We start from the raw sequence: 25,032 nt of genomic DNA, 5'->3' as shown, positions 1-25,032 counted from the left end.
CAACGCATCAGAAGAACTGTATATACTCTACATGTCCTGGTATTCTGAACAGGTTTAATACCAACTGACAAATACTAAATAATGTGTTTTTGTACTTAATTGTCCTATTTTATCAACTTAAAACAACAGACAGGAACCCCGCAGTATTCAAACTATAAATAATTCCACTTTGCTCTGTCATATCTAACAGAATACAGGAAGTGAATCAAATCATTAGTCTGAGCCCTAGTCTTCAGAACACCACAGATTTCTAGTCGTCCAGTGTTATCTGTGATTTTCTGTCTGAGCACTGCCACTTACCCAGGACGATGAGGCTGATGGTGCTCCAGTGGTATTGTGCACCATTCTTGACTTTGCAGCTGTACTCTCCTGAGTCGGTCAGAGTCAAATCGCTGATCAGCAGAGACGCGTCGCCTTTTAAGAACTCTCCGGCGAAGGCCACGCGGCCACGCTCCGCTTCATTGGGGTCAAAAACTCGTCCGGCGAAGTAGGTGATCACCTGGTTGGAGGACATGGGTTAGATCATTTCATGTTCATGACATTTTGTGATTATTGAAAAAAAAAACAATGAACACGCCCAGTTTCACATTGTATCTTTGTTCTCAATTACTTCTTACATCTCACCTGTTAAGAATATCATCCACTTAATGAACTCTTCATAAAAAGTCACTCAGTGCAGTGCTTCACCATTAGATGGTGCTCTTTTCACAAAAACAGATTCACATCTGAACCACTGTTTGACAGCCCTCAGTACACTGCACAGCACTGTTGCTGTGTTTACTTGCTGATACTCTATATTTGTATGAGACCCATATTGGTATGAAGATCCAAAAGATCTTGGATGTATGAACACATGCTCATCAGAGATCCCCAAGGTATGTCCTGTTTACCAGGGGGATCTGACACAGCGAGCTCCTCTCTCTCTCTCTCTCTCTCTGTCTCTCTCTCTCTCTCTTATATTAATGCAGCTCATTAACTCTGTATCTTCCTGTCCCATTAACGTTACTAACCATATATCTTCCTGGGGATTGTTGCTGTAGACCACCTGCTGCTGTGGACCTGCTCGACTGCAACAACTACTAACATCAGTCTTCCCCATAGTACCATTATTGTTGCTGCTAATGCTAATAGTAGACCTGTTGACTTCAACTGCTACAATTACGATTACTAAAGCCTTTATCTTCACACTAGTGTACCACTATTATTGGCATTGTAACCATACGTATGAATTACCTGTTGTTGTCGTTGTTGATGTAACAAGAACATATGTTCTCTCTCTGCCTGTCTCTATCCTGCCTCTCCCTCTATCCCATTGTGCGGCCCATCCAGTCTCTTAAGATGTTCAGCATGAGTCTGGTTCTGCTCGAGGTTTCTGCCTGTTTAAAGGAAGCTTTTCTGCCACTGTGCTGAATGTTGCTAAGCGCTGCTCATGGTGATTCATGTTGGGCCTCTCTTTAAATAACACAACAAAGAGTCGGTCTCGACCTGCTCTTTTTGTAAAGTGTCTCGAGATAATTTTGGTTATGATTTGGCGCTATACAAATAAAATTTGATTTATGTAAAAAATCAATCAGACAACTGCAGCTGATTCAGAACGCTGCTGCTCGAGTCCTCACTAACACCTAATAAGAAAGTAGATCACATCACTCCAGTTCTGAGGTCTTTACACTCGCTCCCTGTCTGTCAGAGAATAGACTTCAAAATACTACTGCTGGTTTACAAAGCGCTGAACGGTCAAGGGCCAAAATACATTTAAACCAAGCCTGAAGACGCACCTGCTGCTTTTTATTAAACTATTTTAATACTTTTATTTTAATAACTGTTCTAATTATTTATATCTGCACTGTAGCTTTAACTCTTATCTTTTTATATTTAGGCTTCTGTTTTAGCTGTTTTTAGTTTCTTCACTTTGCTTGTTTTATGATGCGTTTCTTTGCTTTTGTTGTTCTGTGTAAAGCACTTTGAATTGTCTTGTTGCTGAAATGTGCTATATAAATAAATTAACTGCCTTGCCTTGTCTTATTTGATGTGATTGATTTGCAATAACACAGGGTCCAATGTTCATGCATGCTGAGCATCACTATAAAGATCAGTTATACAGTTATTTTATCCACTTTTAGTACTTGTAACATGCAAGCATCATGACTCATCAGTTACAGTAAGCAAAACAGTTTGAACTGTTTCGGCACAAACAGTTGTGCAGAACTTCGGTGTTCCATGTAGTATGTATTACTTTATTTTTCATTGAGGCGAATTTCTGTCAGTCAGTAGTTAGACCAAACTTGAAAGAGGATCTGCATTCCACTCTTTCAGTTTGTAACATAATCGAGTTAATCATTACATCACTGTAAAACTTTTAATATGTACCTCTCTATTTTTGGTAAGCTTGTTCTTTTATGTGTATGTTTTTTGGGACGTATTCTTGTACACTAGTAACACTGTCTCAACCTTGTAGGCCAAAAGGTTACTGGTTATTGACTGTTATTACCCTGTTGCTCGCTTACAAAACAGCAACAAAAATGGCCTCTGCCTACCTGAACGCCCTCATCCAGGTCTACACTCCCTCCTGCCCGCTACGCTCTGCCAAGATAGCATCATATGATGATGACTATACTGATCTTGCTGATGATGATGATTATTTTTAAAAAGCAGTTTGTTGGCTCTTCCTGACTTTGTTCCCTCCTGTCTCGATCGTTGCTTGTGTTGTACTAACTCTCAGATGTACGTCGCTTTGGACAAAAGCATCCGCTAAATGAAATTGTAACATCGTATTAGCCATTGCTGGCATGAACAGGGCATTGTTAGCCGTGATATTCAACTCACAGCTAAGTGTTAGCCATTGCTGGCTTAAGCTTTTCACATTGCAGGCAGGACATTGCTGTCCTTTAACCATTGCTGTCATTAAGCACTTGTGACTAAGCTATTCAGGTCGCAGCTTACTATTGGCCATTGCGTGCCACGAATGCTGATCAGAGGTCTGTGAAGGTTCAAAGCTTGACTGAACTGAACTTACTACTGACGGCATTACGTCAGACTGTGAATGTATTTTATATGATGTTGCATGTTAAAAGATTGTTTTAATGATTGATTAAAAAATACAATGTAATATAGACTCCAGCTTAAAAGCCATAATGGTCACTAATCAGCTTCTCTTACAGCACTGTCTTAATGCCTGAACTGATCCTTGTTTTATACATCAGCTCTAATAAATATCATCTGGGTTTCCAGTTTGTATGACTTTCACCTCCTTCGTGGAGACACTTACCACTCTCTGCCTGTTGGTCGGCTTGAGAAACAGCCACTCGATATCCAGAGTGGGGTCATCCCCCACCCAGAACTGATGGTGGCAGGGCAGCGTGGCGTTCTCTCCAACAACCCTCTTCATCTCTGTTTGGGCGCATGTCGTCAGCACACCCAGCAGAACTGTGTGGAGACAGACCAGTTCAGGATTACTGTTCACTGCATCACGTATTAAATATTAAGACTACAGCTGTATTAACCAAACAACAAACAGCACAAACTGTTCTGTGTGACGTGGTGACTCAAGTAAATATTCTGACCAAAAGCATCCCTCAGCTTTACACATGTAGGACTACAGCGACACGTGACTTAAGGTTTAATGAGGATAGGTTCAGGAAGTGCTTCAGTATACATTTTCAGCAGGCAGCTGTGACGTGATGTGTAATCGCTGCAACATAGTCCTTGGGGGATACAGAGATGGACTTTTGTTAAAGATGACGAGGCTTTTTTGAAAGCAGACCCCAGACCCACAAGACTCCACTGTAAACAATTGCCAGTGGAGAATACTGTCAGTCTCTTTTCTGCAGCATCAACGCACCAGAGGCAGGATTAGTAACCAGTGAAGATGTTACAGTGGTTAGGTCTTTATTGAATCTATTACTCATTCAGTCTGTTTATCAAACTCGGCACGGACAAGCGGGCGGAGATTAATGTGTCGACGCAGGTTTTGTGTTCCCATCAATGCTGATCGGAGCTGAGGTAATAATTGACCCGACTCTGAATGCAGATTGTAGCCTTTCCCACTTAGCAAGAAAGCCGGGTGTTAGCGGGTGTTAGTGGGTGTTCGTGGGTTTTTTGACCAGTGGGAAAGCAGCTTTAGGTGCTTGAAATGGTTAGCTTGGATTAAACTCAAAAAAACCAACTGAAACAGCGGCAGTGAAACAAGTCCTCCCATGTTCTGTGAGAGAAAATGATGAAAATGAAACTTGAATGTATGAATTAAAAATGTATTATGGATTACTTCTTTAGCTTTATATACTTTCTTACCACTGTAAGTAGTGGTATCTTAACTCTCAGTCAGGAAGCTGATGTTTATTATTATATTAATTTAGTAGTTTTGTAATTCAGACCTGTTCTAACGATGTTGATTGGTTGCAGGCTTCCAGCCACTCCTTATTTAAGATGGCTTGTCTTTCTAACAAACGGCCTGATGAAGGTCTGGTACCGACCCTTTGGGCCAATACATTTAATTTTTGCAAGTTAGAGTGTTGCAAGAGTTTGCTTGAATTATTGATGGACTCATTCCTCTCCTTCGCACCTGTCTCATAAAATAGATGTGAAAAGTGTTTTCATACTTTGATGATGAAAAAGAGGCATGAGATAATTTTATTAACAGCAGAAATCGATCATCCAATGACGTTATCAAATCGGTGACGTTAAAGGGGGGCACACTAAACCAAAACAACACGAATGGACATTGAACCAACAATGAATATTAAATAGCCCCCTGCACAACAAAGAAGATACAGGGTGGGATGGGTTCCATCCAAAGGGTGTATCAGTTTACCAAGAACAGCAGCACACAGTGAGACTGGCACTGCTGACTGGGCGAGAATTACCCACAGACTGAGGATGAAAGCCACAGCCTCCAATTGTTTTCCCTTTATTTATTCATCCTCTCTTTGGACACTGATCAACTGTGGGCCGCGATGTCCTGCTGAGTGGACACAACTGTGCCCACAGTAAAAATAGAACAGGGAAATGTGTGTGTCTGTGTGTGCGTCTGAGTGTGCATGTGTGCGTTTGAGCAGCCACAGAGTGTGCGTCTGTGCACGTGTTGAAATCACTACTGTGACCGTACAACAGCTTAAATGTGTGCCTGTGTGTACACGTGTGTGTCTTCATCAACATGTCCTCTGCAGGTGTGTCTACTGCATGTGCAGGTGTGTGTACTTTATGTACAGGCTTGTACACTGTATGTACAGATGTATATACTGTATTAACAGGTGTGTATAATGAATGTACAGGTTTGTATACTTCGAGTAAAGATGTAATGCCTCCCCACTGAGAAACTGGATAGATTAATCAGCTCTTGTTTAAAGTTTAAGGATCCTGTATGAGAAAGAAAAGAAACACATCTTAATCATTTTCATTTTCTGACATCTGTCCCACAGAGTGCTGCCAAGTAAACTCGCAGAGAATGAGTTGTAGATGCTTCCAATAAGTATTAATATGCATGTGACGTGTCTCCACCCTGCTGCTGTACCTGTCTCTCTGCACATTAGCTGCTCTGTGGAGCATGCAGTCATTTCTCTGCAGCCTGGGAAGGAGCAGGGGAACAAGCACTCACATTGAATCATCCTTAAAGTGTATTCTTCTACTACTGCTACTTTGAAGGAAAAACTTCCCAGCTTAATGCATCACATATCATAACTTGAACAATAGAAAAGTAGTTATTTGGGGGGTGCAAAATGCTATACAGCTATACAAGCTTTGCATCCTCTCATTGACTCTGTGTTTCTCTCTGTTTCAGTGCTGAAATCAGCTGATCAATCTCAGGAAGTGTTTGTGGTTTTACTGAGGAAAAAAAAACTGAATAAGTTGGCGAGGTGGATCGGACTTGTTTGTCCTGTACATCCCACAGACCCTCGATTGGAAAGAGGCCAGTGCCATTAGGGAATACTGTTTCCGTGAAGGGAACCGTGACCGGGATCGACTACTCCCAGTCTTCAGGTACCGGCTCAGCAGGCTGCTGTTGTTTTCCATCTTCCTTTAGCTTTTCATGAAGGGATGTCTCTGCGTTGGACACCTTTTTGAACGATGGGCGGCGTCCTTTGTATGACACCACCAAGATAGCCGGGTGGAACATTCCAGTTGGATTGCAGCTCCCGTTTCACCGCGTCGAAGCGCTTCCTCTGTCGGTGAGTAGAGGCCGACTTTCACGTTTTCATAGTAGACTGACTTTTTCTTTCGGGCTGCTTGCATGGCTCTTTCTTTATCTTTGTAATTGAGGAATCTCATAATCACTTGTCCTGGTGTGTTATAACGGTCGGTAGCGTTATCAGTTCACCTGTGTTCTGTTCAATGTAATCTTTCTATGACCGGCTGGGAGGGAAAGGTGTCGGCGCCGAGGCAATTTAATAGCCACCCTTTAAAAAAGCACAGTCTTCTTTGCCCTCGGCTTTTTCGGGGAGACCGATGAGCCTGAGATTATTTTGTCGCCCTCTGTTTTCCTGGTATTCCATCTTCTTTTCCAGAGTGAGCATCTTTCCTTTAGTTGTTTGATAACTTTTTGCATGGAGTCTAGGTGTCCTCTGCATTGTCAATTCTTTCTTCGGCCTCCTCGATCCTGTTAGCCTGACTTTGTATCTCACCCTTGAGTCCGGATATGCCCGCCAGTATATCATAAAATTTCGATCAAAGTCGTTTTAGCGTTAGCTTGCGGAGATGATGGTTGTTTTTTCAACGTTGCCACATTCTGCTGGGTCTTTCTCGCATATTTCGACGCCCTGGTGTTTTTAAGTGGCATACTCTTCAAGTATATATGGGTGTTGGGTTATGTACGGACTTTTAATGATAGCTCAGGAGCCACACAAGCATGCGTCCCACCAGCACCACGCCATCTTGAAGTCGCTTCTGTTATTATCCTTTGTGTATGTTTACTTTTGTTTTGTGATCAAAGCAGTCGAGGTAGTACTTGTGTTTGTTATAATGTAGAACATGCTGTAATGTTCCACTTCAGTCAGAGCTGAGCTCGTACACATGAATGTGGGCAATGTGAGCATTAATATAGCTGACAACATGTTTAGTTTATGTGCTCAGAAGGTTCAAGAATTCAGTTCTCAACAGCACACACACGCAAAAACACACACATGCACACACACACACACACACACACACACGCACACACACACGCAAAAACACACACATGCACACACACACACACACACACACACACGCACACATTCCTTTTGGCCTCCTTATCTCAGCAGATGGATTAAAGGCCCAGTGGTCTGGACCTTCTCCACCGCACACTGGGGAGACAGCAGGTCAGGAGCTAGACTCTGAAGGATGGGAGGGGTGTTCCCCGGGTGTTTTTTTACAGGAATCAAAAACTGTCAGGGTTCGGGGGAGTGGGACGCAATTGCGGACTGGGAAGGGGTTCTAAAAGCTATCCTGAAGGAATAGCCACTGAAAATCACAAGCGATTGAAAGGGAGTGGGAAAGGACAAATAATATTGAGCAGAAAGCAGGCTCCTTTAACCAAAATCAAAGTCAGGGTAAGGCAAACTAAACCACCGCCGCCAAGCAGCCGAACCAAAAGTAAACTCTCAGGGAGACCCTGGAAAAAACTCCTTCGTGAAACAAAAATGGGCCAAGGGATTTGAAGGGAGAACAGAAAAGGCTTTTGAGATAATAAGCCCAACAAAGTCGCTATTTTGATTTCTACAAGCACACTGAAAACGCAGGAAGACACAGAGAGATGCTCTCACTATCTCTGGAGGTGAGACAATGAGTCAGCACTGGGTCCTGGACTCAAAGGGTAAATATAAGCTCCCACCACCTGCTCTCAATCAAGGGCAATCAGGCACACACACACCTGACTCTGCTCTTTAATGATCCCTCTGCCAAGCTAAATGACAAACCTCACAAAAAACAGTTTTTATTAACAACACCATCAAGCAACATAACAATATTTTGATTGTGATAAATATATATAAATATGTAGTATATAAGTAGGGTTGTATGAGATACCTATCAATAGTAAGTGTACTACATACAGTAGGTAACAGTCAGCACAGTCCCTGTTAGGATAAGCCAGCTGGAGTTCCTACACGGAAGCTAGCTAAGCACCACTGCAGACGGGATCAGCAAACCGGGAGTCGAACCTGCGATCAGTGCCCTGGTCAACATCAGGAAGATCAGACCCTACCTGTCAGAGCATGCAACACAACTGCTGGTACAGGCTCTCGTGATATCACACAGTGATTACTGCAGCTCCCTGCTGGCAGGCCTTCCTGCATGCACATTCAAACCTCTGCAGATGATCCAGAATGCAGCAGCGCGACTGGTCTTCAATCAACCCAAAACAGCACACGTCACTCCTATGCTCATATCCCTCCACTGGCTCTCAGTCGCCGCTCGCATCAAATTCAAAACCCTGTTGCTTGCTTACAAAACAGCAACAAGAACGTCTCCTGCCTCCCTGAACGCCCTCATCCAGGTCTACACTCTGTCCCCCAAAAAACGCCTGATGGACCACAACCTCTTGGTGAAGGGGAGGGTCTCAAAGAGTCTGGCTGCAGTCAAATAGTGCTTTTGGTTGGGAAGGTGTCTAAATAAGTGAAACAATAGAAGATACTATAGAAGTACAGTCCATATATAAGTACAGTTTATTTTAGAAAAATGTAAAGGTCGATTATCCTAATTCCACCTTTTTCTCAACTCATTGTCTCCCTTTCCTCGTTTCCTTCCTCCCTTCCTCTCGTGATTAAATGCATGGGCTATTATAGCACTGTGACTGTAATCAATGCATCAGCCCTTTTAGCTGGACACAACACTTTGGAGACTAAAGTAAATTGATTTTCCTTCAGCAGAGGAAGTGAAATGTCCTGCCTGGCTTCGTGGTGACGGTCACTTTGCAGCTCTTAGAGGAGAGGAAGAGGAAGGTGCCAAGAGAGAGAGGGATGAGGATGAAGAGAGCATGATATCAGCACATGTGAATCCATGTCACTTTTAGAAAGACTAAATTTGAACTGTGAAGATTCCACTTTAATAAAAGACATGGATTAAAGCAAAGGAAAGTAAAGATGCAGATTATTAGCACAGGAGGAGAAGAGAGGAGAAGATGAATTATGAATGTTTAACGAATGAGAGGGTGGGGGCGAGTAAGGACTTTGAATAAGGAGATCAGTGAGTAGGGAAGGAAGGAGGGAGGGAGGGAGGGGAGAACAAACAGATCAGTGGAGCCCCAGAAATACAATCCCCTCAGCAGTGATCCATCAGAGAGAGAGGAGGGGGCAGTGAACGCATCGTCCCTCTCTTTCTTCTCTTCAGCTGCAGACGCTCCATGATATCTCACCAACACAGCGCCTTGTGTGTGTGTGTGTGTGTGTGTGTGTGTGTGTGTGTGTGTGTGTGTGTGTGTGTGTGTGCGCGCGTGTGTCAACATGAGTTAATATCAACATTTCACTGTGCAGGATCAGCAGGGCGAGGCTGGACCATTTGTCAGTCAGACATAAACATCCTCTGGGGTCAAAGGTCATCATGTGACAGAGTCCATGTGTATTATGATGAGCTGTGCAAAGGAGAAATGTTCACACAGCTGCTTCTCCATCTGAACTTCTGCAAAGAAACTTGTCAGGAGCTCCGCCCCCTCAGCGGGCGTCACTGAGCGTGCAGAGATGAGCAGCAGCTTGTGGTCCCTCTTCGGGTCAGACCGGGGGCCAGACGCCCTGACAGGCTCCAACGTCCAGCACAGAGACTTAATGAGCGAACCAAGACACATTCGGCGCCTCTTTACAACATCCTGAGAGGACACAGCCTGAACAGACGCTTCCAGCAGAGACTCTTCTGCTCACATGGACGCTAACTGAGAGGGGCTACAACAGTGTTCACAACATGTTACACATCAGACATCTCCACTCAGCGAGCAGCTTCTGTGAGAGACAATGGGCCTCATGCAAGAAGAGATATATAAACTCATTTTATCTTATCCACGATTTTTTTCTTATTTTGTTCTTACCCAGTGGTAAATGAACGTTAGAAACCATTGTTTCATCGAGAGAAACAGACACTACATGGGCTCTACTTAGTCACACTGATATACAGTTAGGTCTGACATATCCCCATCAATCTACAAATCCAGAGCGTGTTTTTACACAAGAGATCATTAACATTACATATATAAGAAGATCATGTCCAGCAGGATGTACAGGACTTTATGTGTAAAGAATCAGGCAGCTCTAAACGGTTTGACACATTTGTTTCATTTGCTGTAGTGTGTTAATAATGCAACAACATGACTGTGAATGTGTGCATGCAACACTGTGGGGGGAGGGGGTTGATGAAACCCAGAGACAGGCAGAGACGTCTCCGAGTGACCGCTGTGGATGAACTGAGCCCCACCTCATATCTCTCTCCTTGTCTCTCTCTCCTTTTCTCTCTTCCCTTTTCGAGGTGTTTAGTGATCACCCTCTCTCTGTAAACTCATTTTCGAGACTCATTTTCCTGTCAACTGTAATTTCCACTCGTGTAAAATGTGTTTGTTGGAAGAAAAGCTGGAAAGTATGGAGAGGAAAGTTTTACAGGGAAAACAGATGCTAAAATAAACCTCTTTCTCATCAGGCCTAACCTTTCTGTCCTTTATACTTCAAGTGAGAGGCTGCTCCGTCGAAAATCTCTCTTTGGTATAAAAACATTCTGCCTCCACCTCAGCACCATCATGTTCTTCCTGATTGTCCATGAAGACAGTTACTGAGCTGAACTGTCCGCTCATTGGCCAGTCCTGTTGAGCTTGGCAGAAAGTTACCCCAAAAATAAATAAAGAAAACATTAACACAGAGAGTTTTCACTCGGGTCGGGTTTGAGCAAGCTGGGTTTTGTTATTATAGTTTGTTATTCTGGTTTGGGTTTGAGCTCCCCGGTAGTTTAGTTTTCGGGTTCTTGTTTTGTTAGGTGGAGTTTCTGTTAGGTAATGAGGGGGATGGTCTGAGTGCGATGGCCTACTGCATGGCTGGCTCAGTCCTTCCCCATCTTTTGCTCCTTTTGGCCGGGATCTCCAACTCCTTTTGTTTGCTCACTTTGAGTTTTGTTCGAGAGGTTTTTGGTCAAAATAAAATGATTTGTTTACAGAGGCCGAAACATCCGGTTCTTAACGATTCTCGATTCCAATTCTTTGAAGGTCAAAACAGGTCACGTGCTTATTTCACAGAAGAAAACATGCAAGGCCTCGCGCCTCTAAAAGGGGCTCGCACAGGGTCCGCTGTCCTGCATTTTTTTTACAATATATAATATTTTCAAGACTGTTGTTGACCCAACATGATTCTGAAATTGAATTCCTGTTGGTCAATTCCATTATGCATCGTAATAAGACTTTAAAACACATCATACTATAATACAGGACATATGACTGCATAGAGACGGAGTTTATACTTTATAGTAACTGCGCGGAAATAGGGACAGATCGCGATGTTATTGAGCACGAGAAACACACACAGATCTGTGTCATATCTGCTCCTCTCCTATAACGTCTGTCTCCGGGCATGATAAACTACGCATGCATCTGCATAATGTAGTTAGTTTGGCATCTTTCATACAATCAAATAAAATAGTGTTAATTTAAGGCTTGTATTGCTGTAGTTACTGACACCGGAGAAAGATTAGGTCTCTTCACAGGTTGTGTTCAACCAACTCAAATGATTCGTGTAAGCAATGCATCGTTCACAAGTTCACAAAGTTATTGTTGATGAAGTGCCTTCTTGCATAAGTAAAATGTTCCTGATGCTCTATGAAGGCCCTGCTGTTGTTCCAGCTCCAAGTCAGATTGATTTTCACTCACCTGCTGTCGATGTCAATAAAGCATTGTTGTAGCTTATAGAACATATTTACATACGAACGTGAAATGAATGCTTTGTTTTTCTCTTGTTCTGTAAATTGAGCTATGAAACCAGTCAGACAGAGTGGTGGACAAAGAGGAGAACAGAGGAGGGGATTACAGAGAGCTGACAGCCTTGAAACGGCCTCTGATTATGATAGATCGATACTAACAGTCTCTCTCTTGTTACTGACAGACATTTTGCCAATTCAGACGACAAACCCTGAGCCTGGTCAGACTGTGTTCCTGTGAGCACTGTGTTTTTTCCATCGATCCGTCCCTTCAGTGTTTTGGGCAGCAGAGCAGAATTCAGAGGCTTGAAATGAGGACAGCGTGACATATCAGGGCTGCACTGACATCACCGTCATCCCTGTCATCATCACACTGCTGTCCCCTGTCGCTGCAGTACACTTAGTCACGGCCCCGTCACTGTCTTGTCACGCAACCTTCCTGGGTTTGCCCTTCGTCAGAGGTCAGTGAGATGGCGGGCCGGGGGGGCGGGGGGCACTCCATGAGGATCAGGATGTTTTCTTTCCAAAACTGTATCTGTACACAAAAAAACCTCCTGGAATTTGCGACAAAAATATATTTTCAAGCTAACACCAGTCCCATTAAAATGTCTGTCTGTTTATGACACCGTTATTATCTGATGAGTGAGTACTGTAGCGGTTGCTGGATAGCCTAGCTGCCAGTCAGAGGGTTTCTCTGACAAAGCACTTTTCAGTTTTATACCAGCAACGCTACAAAGGAGCTGATACAGCCTCAACCCCTTTCCTCAAACAATGGGACACAGCAACTTCAGCAAGCCAAAAGAACACACACACACAGCCACAGTGTGTTACACAATAACGCAAGTGCAGCAAATACCCAACAACAGTGCAAAAACTACAACTCCTAAAATCCCCCAGAGTCAATTTCTCAATCCCAATATACCTATTGACATTCGGCGGTGTCACACAACACTGTTTAGAGCGAGACCTCCTGCCTCCCCTCAACCTCCACGTGATCACACACACGGTTCCGGCCGGCGTTTCCTCTACTTGCGATGCGATGCAGCTCCGGGGCAGGAGAGATGGCGGCAAACTCTGAGTAAGATGCTTGAATAATTTTGAGACTGCAGTAGTTTCATTGAACTACTTAAACAGTTGTGTAATTAGTTTATTGCAAACAGCCGAGAAATTGTATATTTTGCCAATAAAGCTAATGTGCAATGCGGGTTGAATAATTTCGACTGCACCTGTCTCAGAGACGCACTGCACACAGCCACAGTGCATGTTACAATAACTCTACCTAAATGTAAAAGAAGCACTGAGCACAGCAACAGTGCTTGTTACTGTGCATGTAAATGTGCAGCCTAGCCCTGGGCCTGCTGATATTATCATTTGCAATACAGAAGGGGTTCTGGTTTCAGTACTCCTGCTGGTTTTGAATCAAGGACTGGCCTAGGTTTGTCCATCTGAATGTTTGGCGCTCTCAACAGATGCAGATGTGATTGTTATAACTGAATCATGATTAAGTAAATCCGTTATCTGTTACAAGGATATAAGTGTTGATGTTTATAATGTTTTCAGGACTGGTCGACCTAACAGGGGAGGGGGTATTGTTGTGAAAGTGCTTCTCTCCAAATCGCTGAGCAAACAGTTTCTGCCTCTCGATCTTGAGGTTTCTAAAAGCCTTCACATTACTGCAGTAGGTTGTTATAGGACACCTTTGTCAGTCAGTGATGCGCTTCCCTCCTTAATGCATCTCATATCAGAATTGAATCATAATGAAATTGTCCTGATTGGTGATCTTAATTGGAACTAGTTGCATCCACTGATGATTTCAAGGCACAATGTGACTCATTGAGTCTTTCCCAGATGGTTAATAAGCCAACTCGACCCAACCTGAAGTGTCCTGAGAAATCATGAACTGATCTTATACTTACTAATGTTCCTCATAAGTCTTCTCTTGTGTCCACCTTTGCAAATGACATCATTAATCACTGTTCTTTTGCCACAGTTAGAAACACTAAAACTCCCAGAACCGAGCCTCGCATCGTTATACAGCGAAATATGAACGTTGTTGTGGAACGAGGCTTTTTTCATGATCTTGCTGCCTTTGATTGGGGGAAAATTAACCTTGTTGATGAGGTTTAAAGTGCTTGGAAATACTTGTATGATGGTGTTACTGAAACTATGGACAGACACGCTCCTTACAAAAAAATGCAGGGTAAAAGGCCATGACACTGCATGATTTACTACACCTACTTCTGCACGTTGAGCTAAGGCAGAGTCAGTCTCTCTTGTGACGTGGTATGACACAATGTTGGGGGGGGGAGTGGTTTTTGCAACCTTACTGAAAACTGTCACTTTTTCCTCTTGTCCCCTCATGTCTTATAAAACATCAAATTAAGGTTTAAGTTTTTCTGCAGCCATTTTCAGACGAGGTTTAGTATAAATGTCGAAAGAAATGTAACCTGCAAGTTGCTCTTTAATATCCATGGTGAGTGGTACATGGACTGTACTTATATTTTCTTTTCTATTCTAGTCTTTGCGACCACTCAAAGCGCTTTTACACTACATGTCACATTCACCCATTCACACACTGATGGCAGAGGCTGCTGCATGTAGTGCCCAACTGTCAATCAGTCACAACATTAATGCACTGTTGGCTCTGCCACCGGGAGCAATTTGAGGTTCAGTGTCTTGCCCAAGTACACTCAGAGGAAAACCACTTCAGCACTCATGGGTCATCCTACTCAGAAATCAAGCAGCACTGAAGCCCTATCAAGGAAAATTAGGAATATTATTGTGAGCCAGTGCATAGCTCATATGAAGTAGCACTGAATATGATCTGAGTTTTTTTTCTTCTTCATGGAGTCTCTGACAGAGCGCCACACCAAAACACTGCAAGCACTACGGGGGAGCAGTGCTAGCTTGTTCTCTTTCTACGTTATGCAAAGAGATCACCAAGGATGAGGCTGATGGGCTGCATTTGAATTTAAGATTGAACTACGCACGTTAGTCTAAATTCCTGGAAATGATTTATCTCTATTTGCTTTGCTTACATGAAACCAAAGCTCACGTCTCCTATTCCCCGTTAGCTGCTGCAGGTTTAGCCAGTAAAAGTCCTCACTCCACGGCACGTCCGCTCCATGAACGGTCTGTTTATGTGGCCACTGTGTTAATGCGCACCGGGACGAGATGCCGCTAATAACTGCTGCTAATAACTCACTGAAAACACTACGTTGTTTTAAGTCGAACTACAGCCTGATGTTGCTCCGTATTTTTACTATCCTTCACCTTTCGTTTGCTTATCAATGGAGAAGCGGTGAAATGATCAGATACCCTGCATGTATTCAACGCACAGCCTGAAACACAGCAGCTCATGTTCAAACAGAAGTGGAGCTTCCCAGCCTTCGCGTGACCTCAGAGGAAAATGGCCACCGTGTGAATACAGTGAAAGATAAAAGCTAACTACATGCATTAGTATACGAGCTCTACAGATTCAGCTGACAAAGACCCTGTTAGTATCGTACCTTGAGTTTATTAAATAAGGTGTGTGTTCTGTTTTCATTACTGTCTGACCTTTTCTCCTTTATGGTTGGGACTCTGCAGGACGCCTCCTGCTAGCTAAAGGCGACCGCTTTAACACCCCCCTCCCTCGTCGAGCGTCCCTTTTGCAATCTTTCTTCCCCGAGCTTCCTGCTTCCCTCTGGCACCGCGCTGAATTATAGGCCCATAAATCGCTCCGTTTCCAAATCTCAGCATTTCTCGCACGGTCCGCTGACCCTGCTTTATTACCACATGCCCCCGCCAGTAAATTTAATCAGCCAGAAGTCGACCCCCACCCAAGGAAGATCACTGTAACACCTTCCAATGATTCAATAAAGGGGTGTCCTCTAGAGAAAAGGGTGTATCATCGTCATAATCCATGTAAAAGATAATATGTTTCTCTCTGGCTCTCTCTCTCTCTCACACACACACATTCATTCTCTGTGTTGCATATTTCCGTGCAAGCCTCAAAGTTGAAACTGGACCAGAAGTCACGCTTGATGCTGCAATGCAGTCTGGGAGGTGGGGACACAGAGAGCAGCGCAGAGAGAAGACAAGTGTGTGTGTGTGTGTGTGTGTGTCAGGCGATTGTGTCTGACACATAAAGCGATGTGACTGTGTGCCAGGTCAGCTGCATGCTGCTGTCTGCAGCTGCACAGGAGGAAAGCACAATTGTTTCCATTCATGTGCAGAATCGTCTCAAACAATCAGTTCATTCAAAATAACGTCACGGTGCAGTCCGACGACGCGTGAGGCCGGCCGGTTTCCTGTCTGTGAAAGTGGACTGAAATCTGAAAAATCAACACTGATGAGACGGGAGCTGGATGAGCATGAAGTTCATGGTCACTGGTGACGGCAGCTAATCTGAGGTTTAACCACACAAACACGGACCATCCTGCCACCACTCTGATTCTGGAATGATAAATTAATAGAATGAGCTTTCAATGACATTTCGATAAGAGATATGTAAAGCGGTATGAGTGATTCTCTGTTTATTTCCTTACAGCCCGTCTACAGAAACAGAACACGTTCAAGCCGACAGAGCGCAGCTGAGCGTTAGCTTGCAGCTACACTTTTGGAGACACCATGATCAGTGTCGGGTCGGTGTTCTAACCAACTTGTTTCTGTCAGACTGGGCAGTCTGAGGCTGCTTTCACACCTACAGTCCTTTTGTTTGAGCCAAATCAATGTTGCATTTTTCCTGGAGTTTAGATTGTGTTCACACCAGCGGACCAAACGTTTTGATGCGCGAGGAAACTGCTTTCTGATTGCTCAGAATATTCTTAGCCAACATTGCCTTACTTTGTGTAGTACTTTACCAATGACTGTATATATAGATGGACGACGCGTCTCCATCTGCATCCATTGTACGAAATTTAAATAGCCCCTGTGATAGGCGCTGCCATCTTGCGATGGTGACGTCATACGGAGCCAGAGTCTGTGCAGTAGAGATCGGCGAGTGAAGCGGCCGTAGCCACTTCCGCTAACCCAAACACACACTTAACTTACTGAAAAAACAGCAAGGATCCCGCACACCGGCGTGTTTAACAGCAGAACAGCTTCTCTGTGTTGGTCCGAGGTTAACGTTCACAGGTATGGAAACTTCAATGACTGTAGTGATTGTTTAAGTTACGTTTCCACTCGCAGATCGTCCTCCGCTCTGCTCACCTGGAACTGATTGGCTGCAGGAGCCAATCAGTTCAGCCAACAGAGCTGTCAATCATCATTTTGACAGCATCAAATAACTAATTAAAAATAAACTTGTCAGAAAAATGAACATTTGGATGTAAATCAGCATGATAATAACTAACTGTAATGACAGAAACCATGTTTGAGAAGAATTTATTTGACGTGTATTTTGATTTTATACTTTGACTCATGTCCCATCTGTTAACATGGAGGAGGCGGGCTTTATACTGCCTATACTATACTGCAGCCACTCAGCAGGGGGCGCCCGAAATGTTTTGGCTTCACTTTTAGGGAGCTGTCATGTCTTCCATCTTTTTATACAGTATATGTCAGTTACACAGAGCTGACCGTAAAGGAAGAAGATGAACAGACACATTTCCCGTGCTGTCAGCATGCCCACAGGAGGCTCCTGTAGCCCTGAATGCATAGATCTGATTGGAGATTGGCACTTGGCCAATGTGAATGTGTGTGTGAGTGGGTGAATGTGACAGTCCATTTACCATTTATTCTTTTCAACGTGTTTATGGATTTCACAGCCGTATCTAAACCAGCCTTCTTCATCACGTTGCTGCCTTTAAAGTCTTGTTTATAACATGCACTCTATGAACTGCATAATAAAGACTAGTTATCAAGTCATAGTCATAAAATTGACAAATCAGAGGGCACTATTCACGAGCACAGCTTAAAAAAAACTGTTGAAATCAAAGTCAAAGTATTTAGAAATGTTCCCTCCTCGACATCCCTCCATCCCGCAGAGCTTTCATCACTTGCAACGGAAAGTTTGGCTCATTCGAAGCTTTGCTGCAGTTTCACTCTTTGAATAAGGTGACATTGAATTCCCAGCACAGTTTAGCAAACATTTCCCTCACACTGGAGTCCCAGCATGCACTGCTGTGAAAGAGTGGTGCTGTAGATCTCGTACAGATGGACTCTGAGCTCTCTCTATGTGTTTGTACTGACGCTGTGCTGCACATTTAAACGCCATCACTGTGAGTCTGAAGGAGCTGCAGCTGTCAGGTTAATGCTCTGCATCCATCAAGCACACCAGCATTCTGCTGCCGTCAGCACACACACACACACACACACACACACTCACACTCACCCATGGCCGTAGATCAAAGGCGTCCTGGCTGGTTTTCTGTCCCAGTAGAGACATTGATCAGAACAGACAATATTCACAGGATGAAATATAACACACAGACACACACACACAGCCGCATCATCAGGAGCTGCTGCTGCTCAGAAGCTTAAACATGGGGTTATATTAAACCTGAAGGCGTGCATTATTCTCCGTATAGAGTTACTATCATTTCCTTTTTATGTCCAAGGTAATGTAAATAAAATATGAGATACATTTTATTCCAACAATAATCCTTCTGACATAAGATGAAGGAATGACTGTGTTCATGAATCACCGTCTCTGCTCCGTGTCCTGACGGTCAGTTGAGTCTCTGTGCTGCCATCGCTGACCCCGTCAGTCCTCATCAGCTCCACCACACGACATGGACCTCTATCTGGTAAGATCCGGTCCTATGCATGGCTCTGTCACATCAGCAGGGGGCTCTCTGTTCCTCCCCCTCACTGCCTCCCTCAGGTGGTGTCGTAACGGACTCCACGTGTTTGTGACTTTACTCTACGTATGAGAATCAAACAACATCAACCCAAAGGACACGCTCAGTGTGCTGCCTTCAGGTGCACACAAAGAGTGTCATCTGTGTGTAAAAGGGTATTAACATCTTAATGACATTAATAATTTACATATATAATGATGTAGAAGACTTAAGCCTTGGCTTTCATTAGAGAAACAATGAATGCTCGAGTAACTCCAGTAAAACGGGGGGGTTAGACTGTGAGTGTGAAGCCAGCAGGTGGACACACTGACCTGAGAGCCGGTTTGCTGACGAACACCTGCTGTAATTATTCTCACACGCAGCAGAGGACAGTACGCTCTGATGTCACACTGATCACAGTACAAGAACGCTATGGTAACAGTGAGGACGAACATCATGCAGACAAAGGTTCCAGCGTTTTACATCCACTGCCAGCTGTTCAGCTACAGTCCTTCTTACAGCTCCTGTTCATCAGCACGGTGATCTCTGTTTACGGGGACGCAGATTTCTGGGAAGGCAAGTGTTCTGTTTGAACTATGCTTGTAGTCCAAGTTATATATATTACCGTATATTGACCAATCACGTATCAGCAGGCTACATTAAACCAAAGTTTAATGTACCGCTAAGCTACTGTCACACTGTACATTTGTAGATATGTGTGCGCAGCATTGTGCAGATTATAAGCATGTCACCGTAGATTGGGCTAACAGGGTGGGTTGCAGGCATTTTGGAGTTTATAAGACACCTTCAGCAGAAACAAAGAGGGAGTCTCCCCAGCGCTGTGCGCATTTACAAACAACGCACAGCGATCTTGTTATAATTATATGAAATGTGTCACAAAACGTCCCACAGTCAGTTGTGGTTACTATGAAATAGTTTGGTGTGAAATAGTTTGGTGTGAAACAGCGGTTAAATCCCAAGCTCCATCAGAGCTGTCCTCAGAAGGTTATTTTAGATGGTTAAAGTTTATTTCGTTCTCTCTGGAGTTTCGTCTGTGCTGTCAATTTATTACAGTTGAAATCAGTTTTCAGATATTTGCTGCGGTGACATTACTGCACACATGGAAACATTTACTATAAACTGCTTCTCCGATCTTTTAATGTAAAGAGTTCAAGAAGACATTCATACATCAACATTTATCAACTATAAAGAAATACCCTGAAAGCTACACTGCTCAACATCATTTAGAATAATTGATCATTTGGCTCCGTGTTTTAACAAAATCACACCCTCTGAGACCTGGGTACAAACATGAGGACTCACAGGTGATGGAGTGTTAAAGCTTAGTAGCAATTTAACATAACTAAACCGACTCAGACTCAGGTCACGGGGACTCGACTTGTATTCTTCTTTGGTGACTCGACTCGGACTCGAGGTAGGGAGGCAGGTGAACAAGCCCCCCCAACATGTAGTCGCGTCTCTGGGATCAGTAAAAATCTCCCACTATGAACACAGCTGTCACACGTCCGACTGCTCAAACAATACACACTCGTCCTACGGGACCGTAAAGTGTTTTCTCTATACTTAATTCCACCTTCTTCTGTCCTTCATCGGTACAATGATCAGGATGAAAGAGGACAACAAAAACCAGAACAAACACAAAGCACACAGGGCGCTGGTTTAGCTCAGTTGGTAGAGCAGGCAGCTCGTGTATAAAGGCTGCAGTCCTCGACACACTGATCACACAATTGACTCCTGCTCTACCCACTCTCTACTCCCCCATCTCCTGTCAGTCAATAAAGGCAAACAGCCGAAAAAACATCTTATACCAAAATAATTCAGTCAACAGCAAACAGAGACACTCACCAGAAACACAAATCACTACAAATCTCCTTAAACACACACGAGCTTAAAACCCAACTCAATCACGACTGAAAGTAAACAACAAAAGAGATCGATTTATGGTCCTGCCGCTCACCATAACATCCCAAACCTCAAATAACATCACCTCTCATCATGTCCACACCTTGGAGGGAAGAAAAAGCAAGACGTTTCTCATGTTTGTCCCACAGGTGTCACGGTTTGAGGTTAAACCAAAAAGGTGGAGAGCCCAGGTGCAGACTAAATGATTTATTAATTAACACAAAATGGCAGAGCAAATAAAAGTACAAACAAAAACACAAAAAGGCTAACTCCAAAACACTTACTCAGGGGAGGCACGAAGATAATCCAGTGCAGACACACGAGGAACAAATTCACAGGAGGAAGGTCACGGACAAAGACTCAAATGAACTGGCACAGAAGGGTAGGAACACAGTCAGGGGTAATCAGGGGCAGGTGAGACTAATCAACACAGGTGAACACAATGAGGGCAGGGCACACAATCTGAAAGGCGGGAAACAGAACAAAGGAGGGAAGTAAAACAAGACATGAAATACAAGGTGCAAGAACTACAAAATAAAACAGGAAACACTAGGAACCAAACTCAGGACTGACAGGACTACAAAGTAAAACAGGAAATACACAACTAAACCAAGACAGGAACACAACATACAAACTAAACAATAAGAACTCATGACAACAAGAGACAAAGTGACCGAGGAAAATAAAATCAAAACACCAAAATACAAACAAACAACATAACCAAACTAGAATGACTCATGACAATAGAACAACCTAACCCAATATTATAACCAAAAAGCACTGATTTGTCTGTGTCAATCAATCAATCAATCAATCAATCAATCATTGTGTGTCAAGGCTGTTGCTCGTCTATGAGTCACACTTCAGCCTCCTTCCTTCATAAAGTATCCGGCAATGAAGGTCCCACATTCAAGGTGTCCATGGCGTATAAAGGTACATATGGTTGGTGTACTAAGCACTCAGGTAACTGTCAACGTGCAGTGGGTTCATTCGCTCTAATGTGCCACGGCATGAACTTGTAGCACACTTGGTTGGTTTTGGTCCCCCTGGCTGAGATAAGTTAAGACTGACTCAGTTGTTTCAAACAACTAAAATCTAACCACGCTCACTGTTGGAGGGTTTTTGTTTTTCACTTCCACTCTTTGGGGATCTCGGAGATCCCTCATTGCGGCAAATTCTTCAATCCATCCACCTGAGCCAGGCAGAGGGAGAGCAGTTGAGGACAGGTTGTCAGGATCAAAGAGTACTGACCTGAAATCTTTCATAAATGATTTAAAGAGCCTAACAGCACTGTAGCTGAGAGCAGACAATCGTTCACGTGGTCAAATGTTTAAACAAGTAGAAAGGAGTGGGAGGAGTTCAGGGAGGTTGTAGAGAAGGACTTTGGGTTGGCCTCAAGGAAGTTCTGGCAAACCGTCGAACCTGAAACAGGGATTGGCTCAAGCTGTCGTCAGCAGGGGTGGAGAACTGCTGACCTGGACTGGGGATATTGCCGTATGGTAAAAAGAACACCTTGAGGAACTCCTGAACCCGGCCAACACGTCCTCTGATGAGGAGGCAGAGTTCGAAGGTCCAGGGGAAGCCTTATCTATATCCATGGCAGAGGTCGCCGAGGTAGTCAAGAAGCTCCTCAGTGGCAAGGCGCCGGGTGTAGACGAGATTTGCTCTGATGTTATTGGATATTCATGATTGTTTACTTGGCTTTGCGGTTGTTTGATATTTATTATTTATAGTTTAAAACATCAGCAAGCCTCATTTATTAATTTGTTTCATGTACTAAACCTCTAATAACTTTTAATATGACAGCAGAACAACACACTTCCAATCTCACATATTTATCACTTCTTCTAATCACGTCAAAGAACACATGCAATAAGAAGACTGTATATGAAGCTTCGGTAAAGCTGCCGACGGATCTCCACATGAAATTAGATTAATAATCCAACCTTTAATATGTTTTCAATGTGGTCATCCTGTGCCGCATCCTGTAATAATTAATATGATTTTCTTCATTTAAAACACTGTGTTTGTACATGACAAAGAAGCATCTTTCAGAAGCGATGGAAACCTTCATCTGCATAAAGCTTCATGCACTCATTAGCAGCAGAGCAGTAGATGAAAATCACCACTTCAGTCAAACAGCGGCAATGTAAGACGAAACAGAAATCAAAGGACTGCCCAGCGAGTCGCAGGAGACAGAAACACAGTCAACCCGTTAGGACTCAGTGGATGATTACACTAAAAATAAGAGGTAAAGGCCCCAGAGGAGGTGCAGGATTCCTCCCTCTGTGGCCCCCCAGTGCGAGGCATCGGCCTGCTGACGCTCCGCTTTGATCATTGTTGCTGTGTTTGGTGATAATGAGGAAGCTGTAACAAGCACACAAACACTTAAAATTCAGCAAATTAACACATCGTCTAATCACACAGAGAGTACTGACAGCACAGAGTGGATGTTTGCTTTCAAAGGTGATGTTGTTCATCGTCACTGATGTTTAGTTTACGTACAGTTTACAACACAGCAGGAACACTGGCAAATATTATGTGCGCTCCTTTCCTTTACTCCTTTATATTACAGTTTTATTCAAATGATAACGTAATAAACCGCACAGTAAGACAGATTACTTATCTGGCATGAAAACATCTCCACAAACACGGCTGAGAGGTTCAGTTCAGTGACTGAATTAGCTAGCAGCTCCCACCTGTCACTCAAAGAGGCCACGCCCCTAATTATGCATAACTTTAAGTTAAATAAACAGGTGAGTTCTATAAAGATTTTCCCCGTACAGTTGTCATGAAGGGAGAAATGAGCTATAGAGACCCAAACTGTTTTTTGTACCAGGCTGTAAACATGTTTATTTCATGGGGCTCTATGGGGGCTGACTCACTGCTGCAGACAGCCTCAGCCCTGGAGGTTGCTACTTGAACTGTACAGACATATAGGGCCCTATTTACACGATGCATGGTCTAAAGCGCATGGTGCTAAGTGATTGAGGGCGTGTCCGACTAGTTACTGCCGGTTACTAGGCGCACAATCTGAGGTGCAAAGCGAGGCGCAAGGCGCAGAGAGGTTGGCTTAACTCCCTTGATTATTCATCGGTGTGTTCTGGGTGTAACATAAATCAAACCAATCAGAGTGTCAGCTCTCTGACTCCCCTTTAAGAGCCAGATGCGCCCTCATGCAGGCGAGTTGCTATCGACATTGCAGACTTGAGACTGGGTCAGACTTCAGTGTTCTTTAGGTCTTCTTTATGTGGTTTTAGGCTTCAGGCGGGGGCAGTGATGCTACAGAGGAGTGCTCATGACTGGAAGCATACACTGGCCAGCCTTCATTGCGTCCTCTGACGTGCCCTTGAGCAAGACCCTCAAATCAAACTGCTCCTTAGAGCAGCTCAGAGGCCAGCAGGTCAAACTGGGGTCGTACTGGGCAGCTCCCAGGAGTCTGTGCGAAGAACCGTGAGTGTGTGTGTTCCTGCTAACAGAGAGCTGCGGATTAACTCCCCTGAATAAAGCTCTTTCAAATGAAACATTCAGCTAACCTGCATCCTCACATGTTAGCAGGAGATCAATGAAAGCAGCTGCTGTGGGTGTGTGTGTGTGCGTGTGTGTTTGTGTTCCTGTTAGAGGGAAGACTCTGGACCGCTGCCAGCGATGCCCATGTGGCCTTGAAGAAGCATTTACAGAACAGCAGGGGGTAGAAGGGGTCTTCCTGTGCGCTGACACCCTGGGTGGGCTCTGTGTGCTGCTGTTGCTCGTGATGCATTAAACATTTAACGTGTATTTGATAACAGCAAACTGAAACACAGAAAACACAGTGTGCTCAGGATGGTGGAGCATTTTCTCTGCCTGATCATCTCACTGACTTCTACACAGATGCATTGCTCTTCTGAATGATAAATGAGGCACATTAATGCTACCGTTCCCTTAAGAGAATGCACACACACACACACAGAGTTAGTGTTGTTGGTTTCATGGAGCCATTGTGGACCTTAAGTGTGCAGAGTGAAATGTGTTACCGGCAGGAGACTGCAGGTGTCAGTGTGTACGTGTGTGCGTGCGTGCGTGTGTTGACTTGAGCAGTGGTCCTCCTGCAGAACAGGTGGGAGTGTGCCAGCACTGCAGTGGTGCTGCAGGAGGAGAGGAGTTGTCTTTATCTCCTCTTGCGTCTTTTGGTCTGACCGCCGGGGTCAGCCTTACACATGGGTCTGTATGTGACTGAATGACTGAGTGTGTGAGTGAGTGAGTGAGTGATGTTACTCTCAGAGCCAAATAAAGATTAAAAAAAATAACAACAACAGCCCGGGAAACACTTCAAAATAAAAGCATTATGGGGAGTAAGAATTTCAGATCGGGCTTTTACTTTTAAAAAAGCATACCGGAAGTGTTGACCTACTTTACTCTCCATACCTGTGACTTATACTACAGGAAGAGACGTTAATATTGGTGTCAGAGATCAATAGGACTCATCACAATTCATTTTCACTGTGTATTTTGACCGAGA

General features: G+C 43.9%; 1 protein-coding gene across 1 annotated transcript in view; it reads right to left on the bottom strand.

Moving 5' to 3' along the window:
• The window catches only part of LOC138599846 (CXADR-like membrane protein), a 67,598-nt gene that overhangs the window by 8,040 nt on the left and 34,526 nt on the right, over window positions 1-25,032 (bottom strand). The window contains exons 3-4 of the mRNA XM_069671604.1: window positions 3,266-3,423; window positions 301-499 (exon numbers count right to left, since the gene is read on the bottom strand). Coding sequence (XP_069527705.1) covers window positions 301-499; window positions 3,266-3,423 — 357 coding nt within the window. The remainder of the gene's footprint in view (window positions 1-300; window positions 500-3,265; window positions 3,424-25,032) is intronic.

This window comes from Semicossyphus pulcher, unplaced genomic scaffold (genome assembly GCF_022749685.1).
Source record: "Semicossyphus pulcher isolate SPU_LCO1_2020_fin unplaced genomic scaffold, fSemPul1.0.p SCAF_10, whole genome shotgun sequence".
Taxonomy (NCBI): Eukaryota; Metazoa; Chordata; class Actinopteri; order Labriformes; family Labridae; genus Semicossyphus; species Semicossyphus pulcher.
This window is presented reverse-complemented; position numbering and strand designations above follow the sequence as displayed.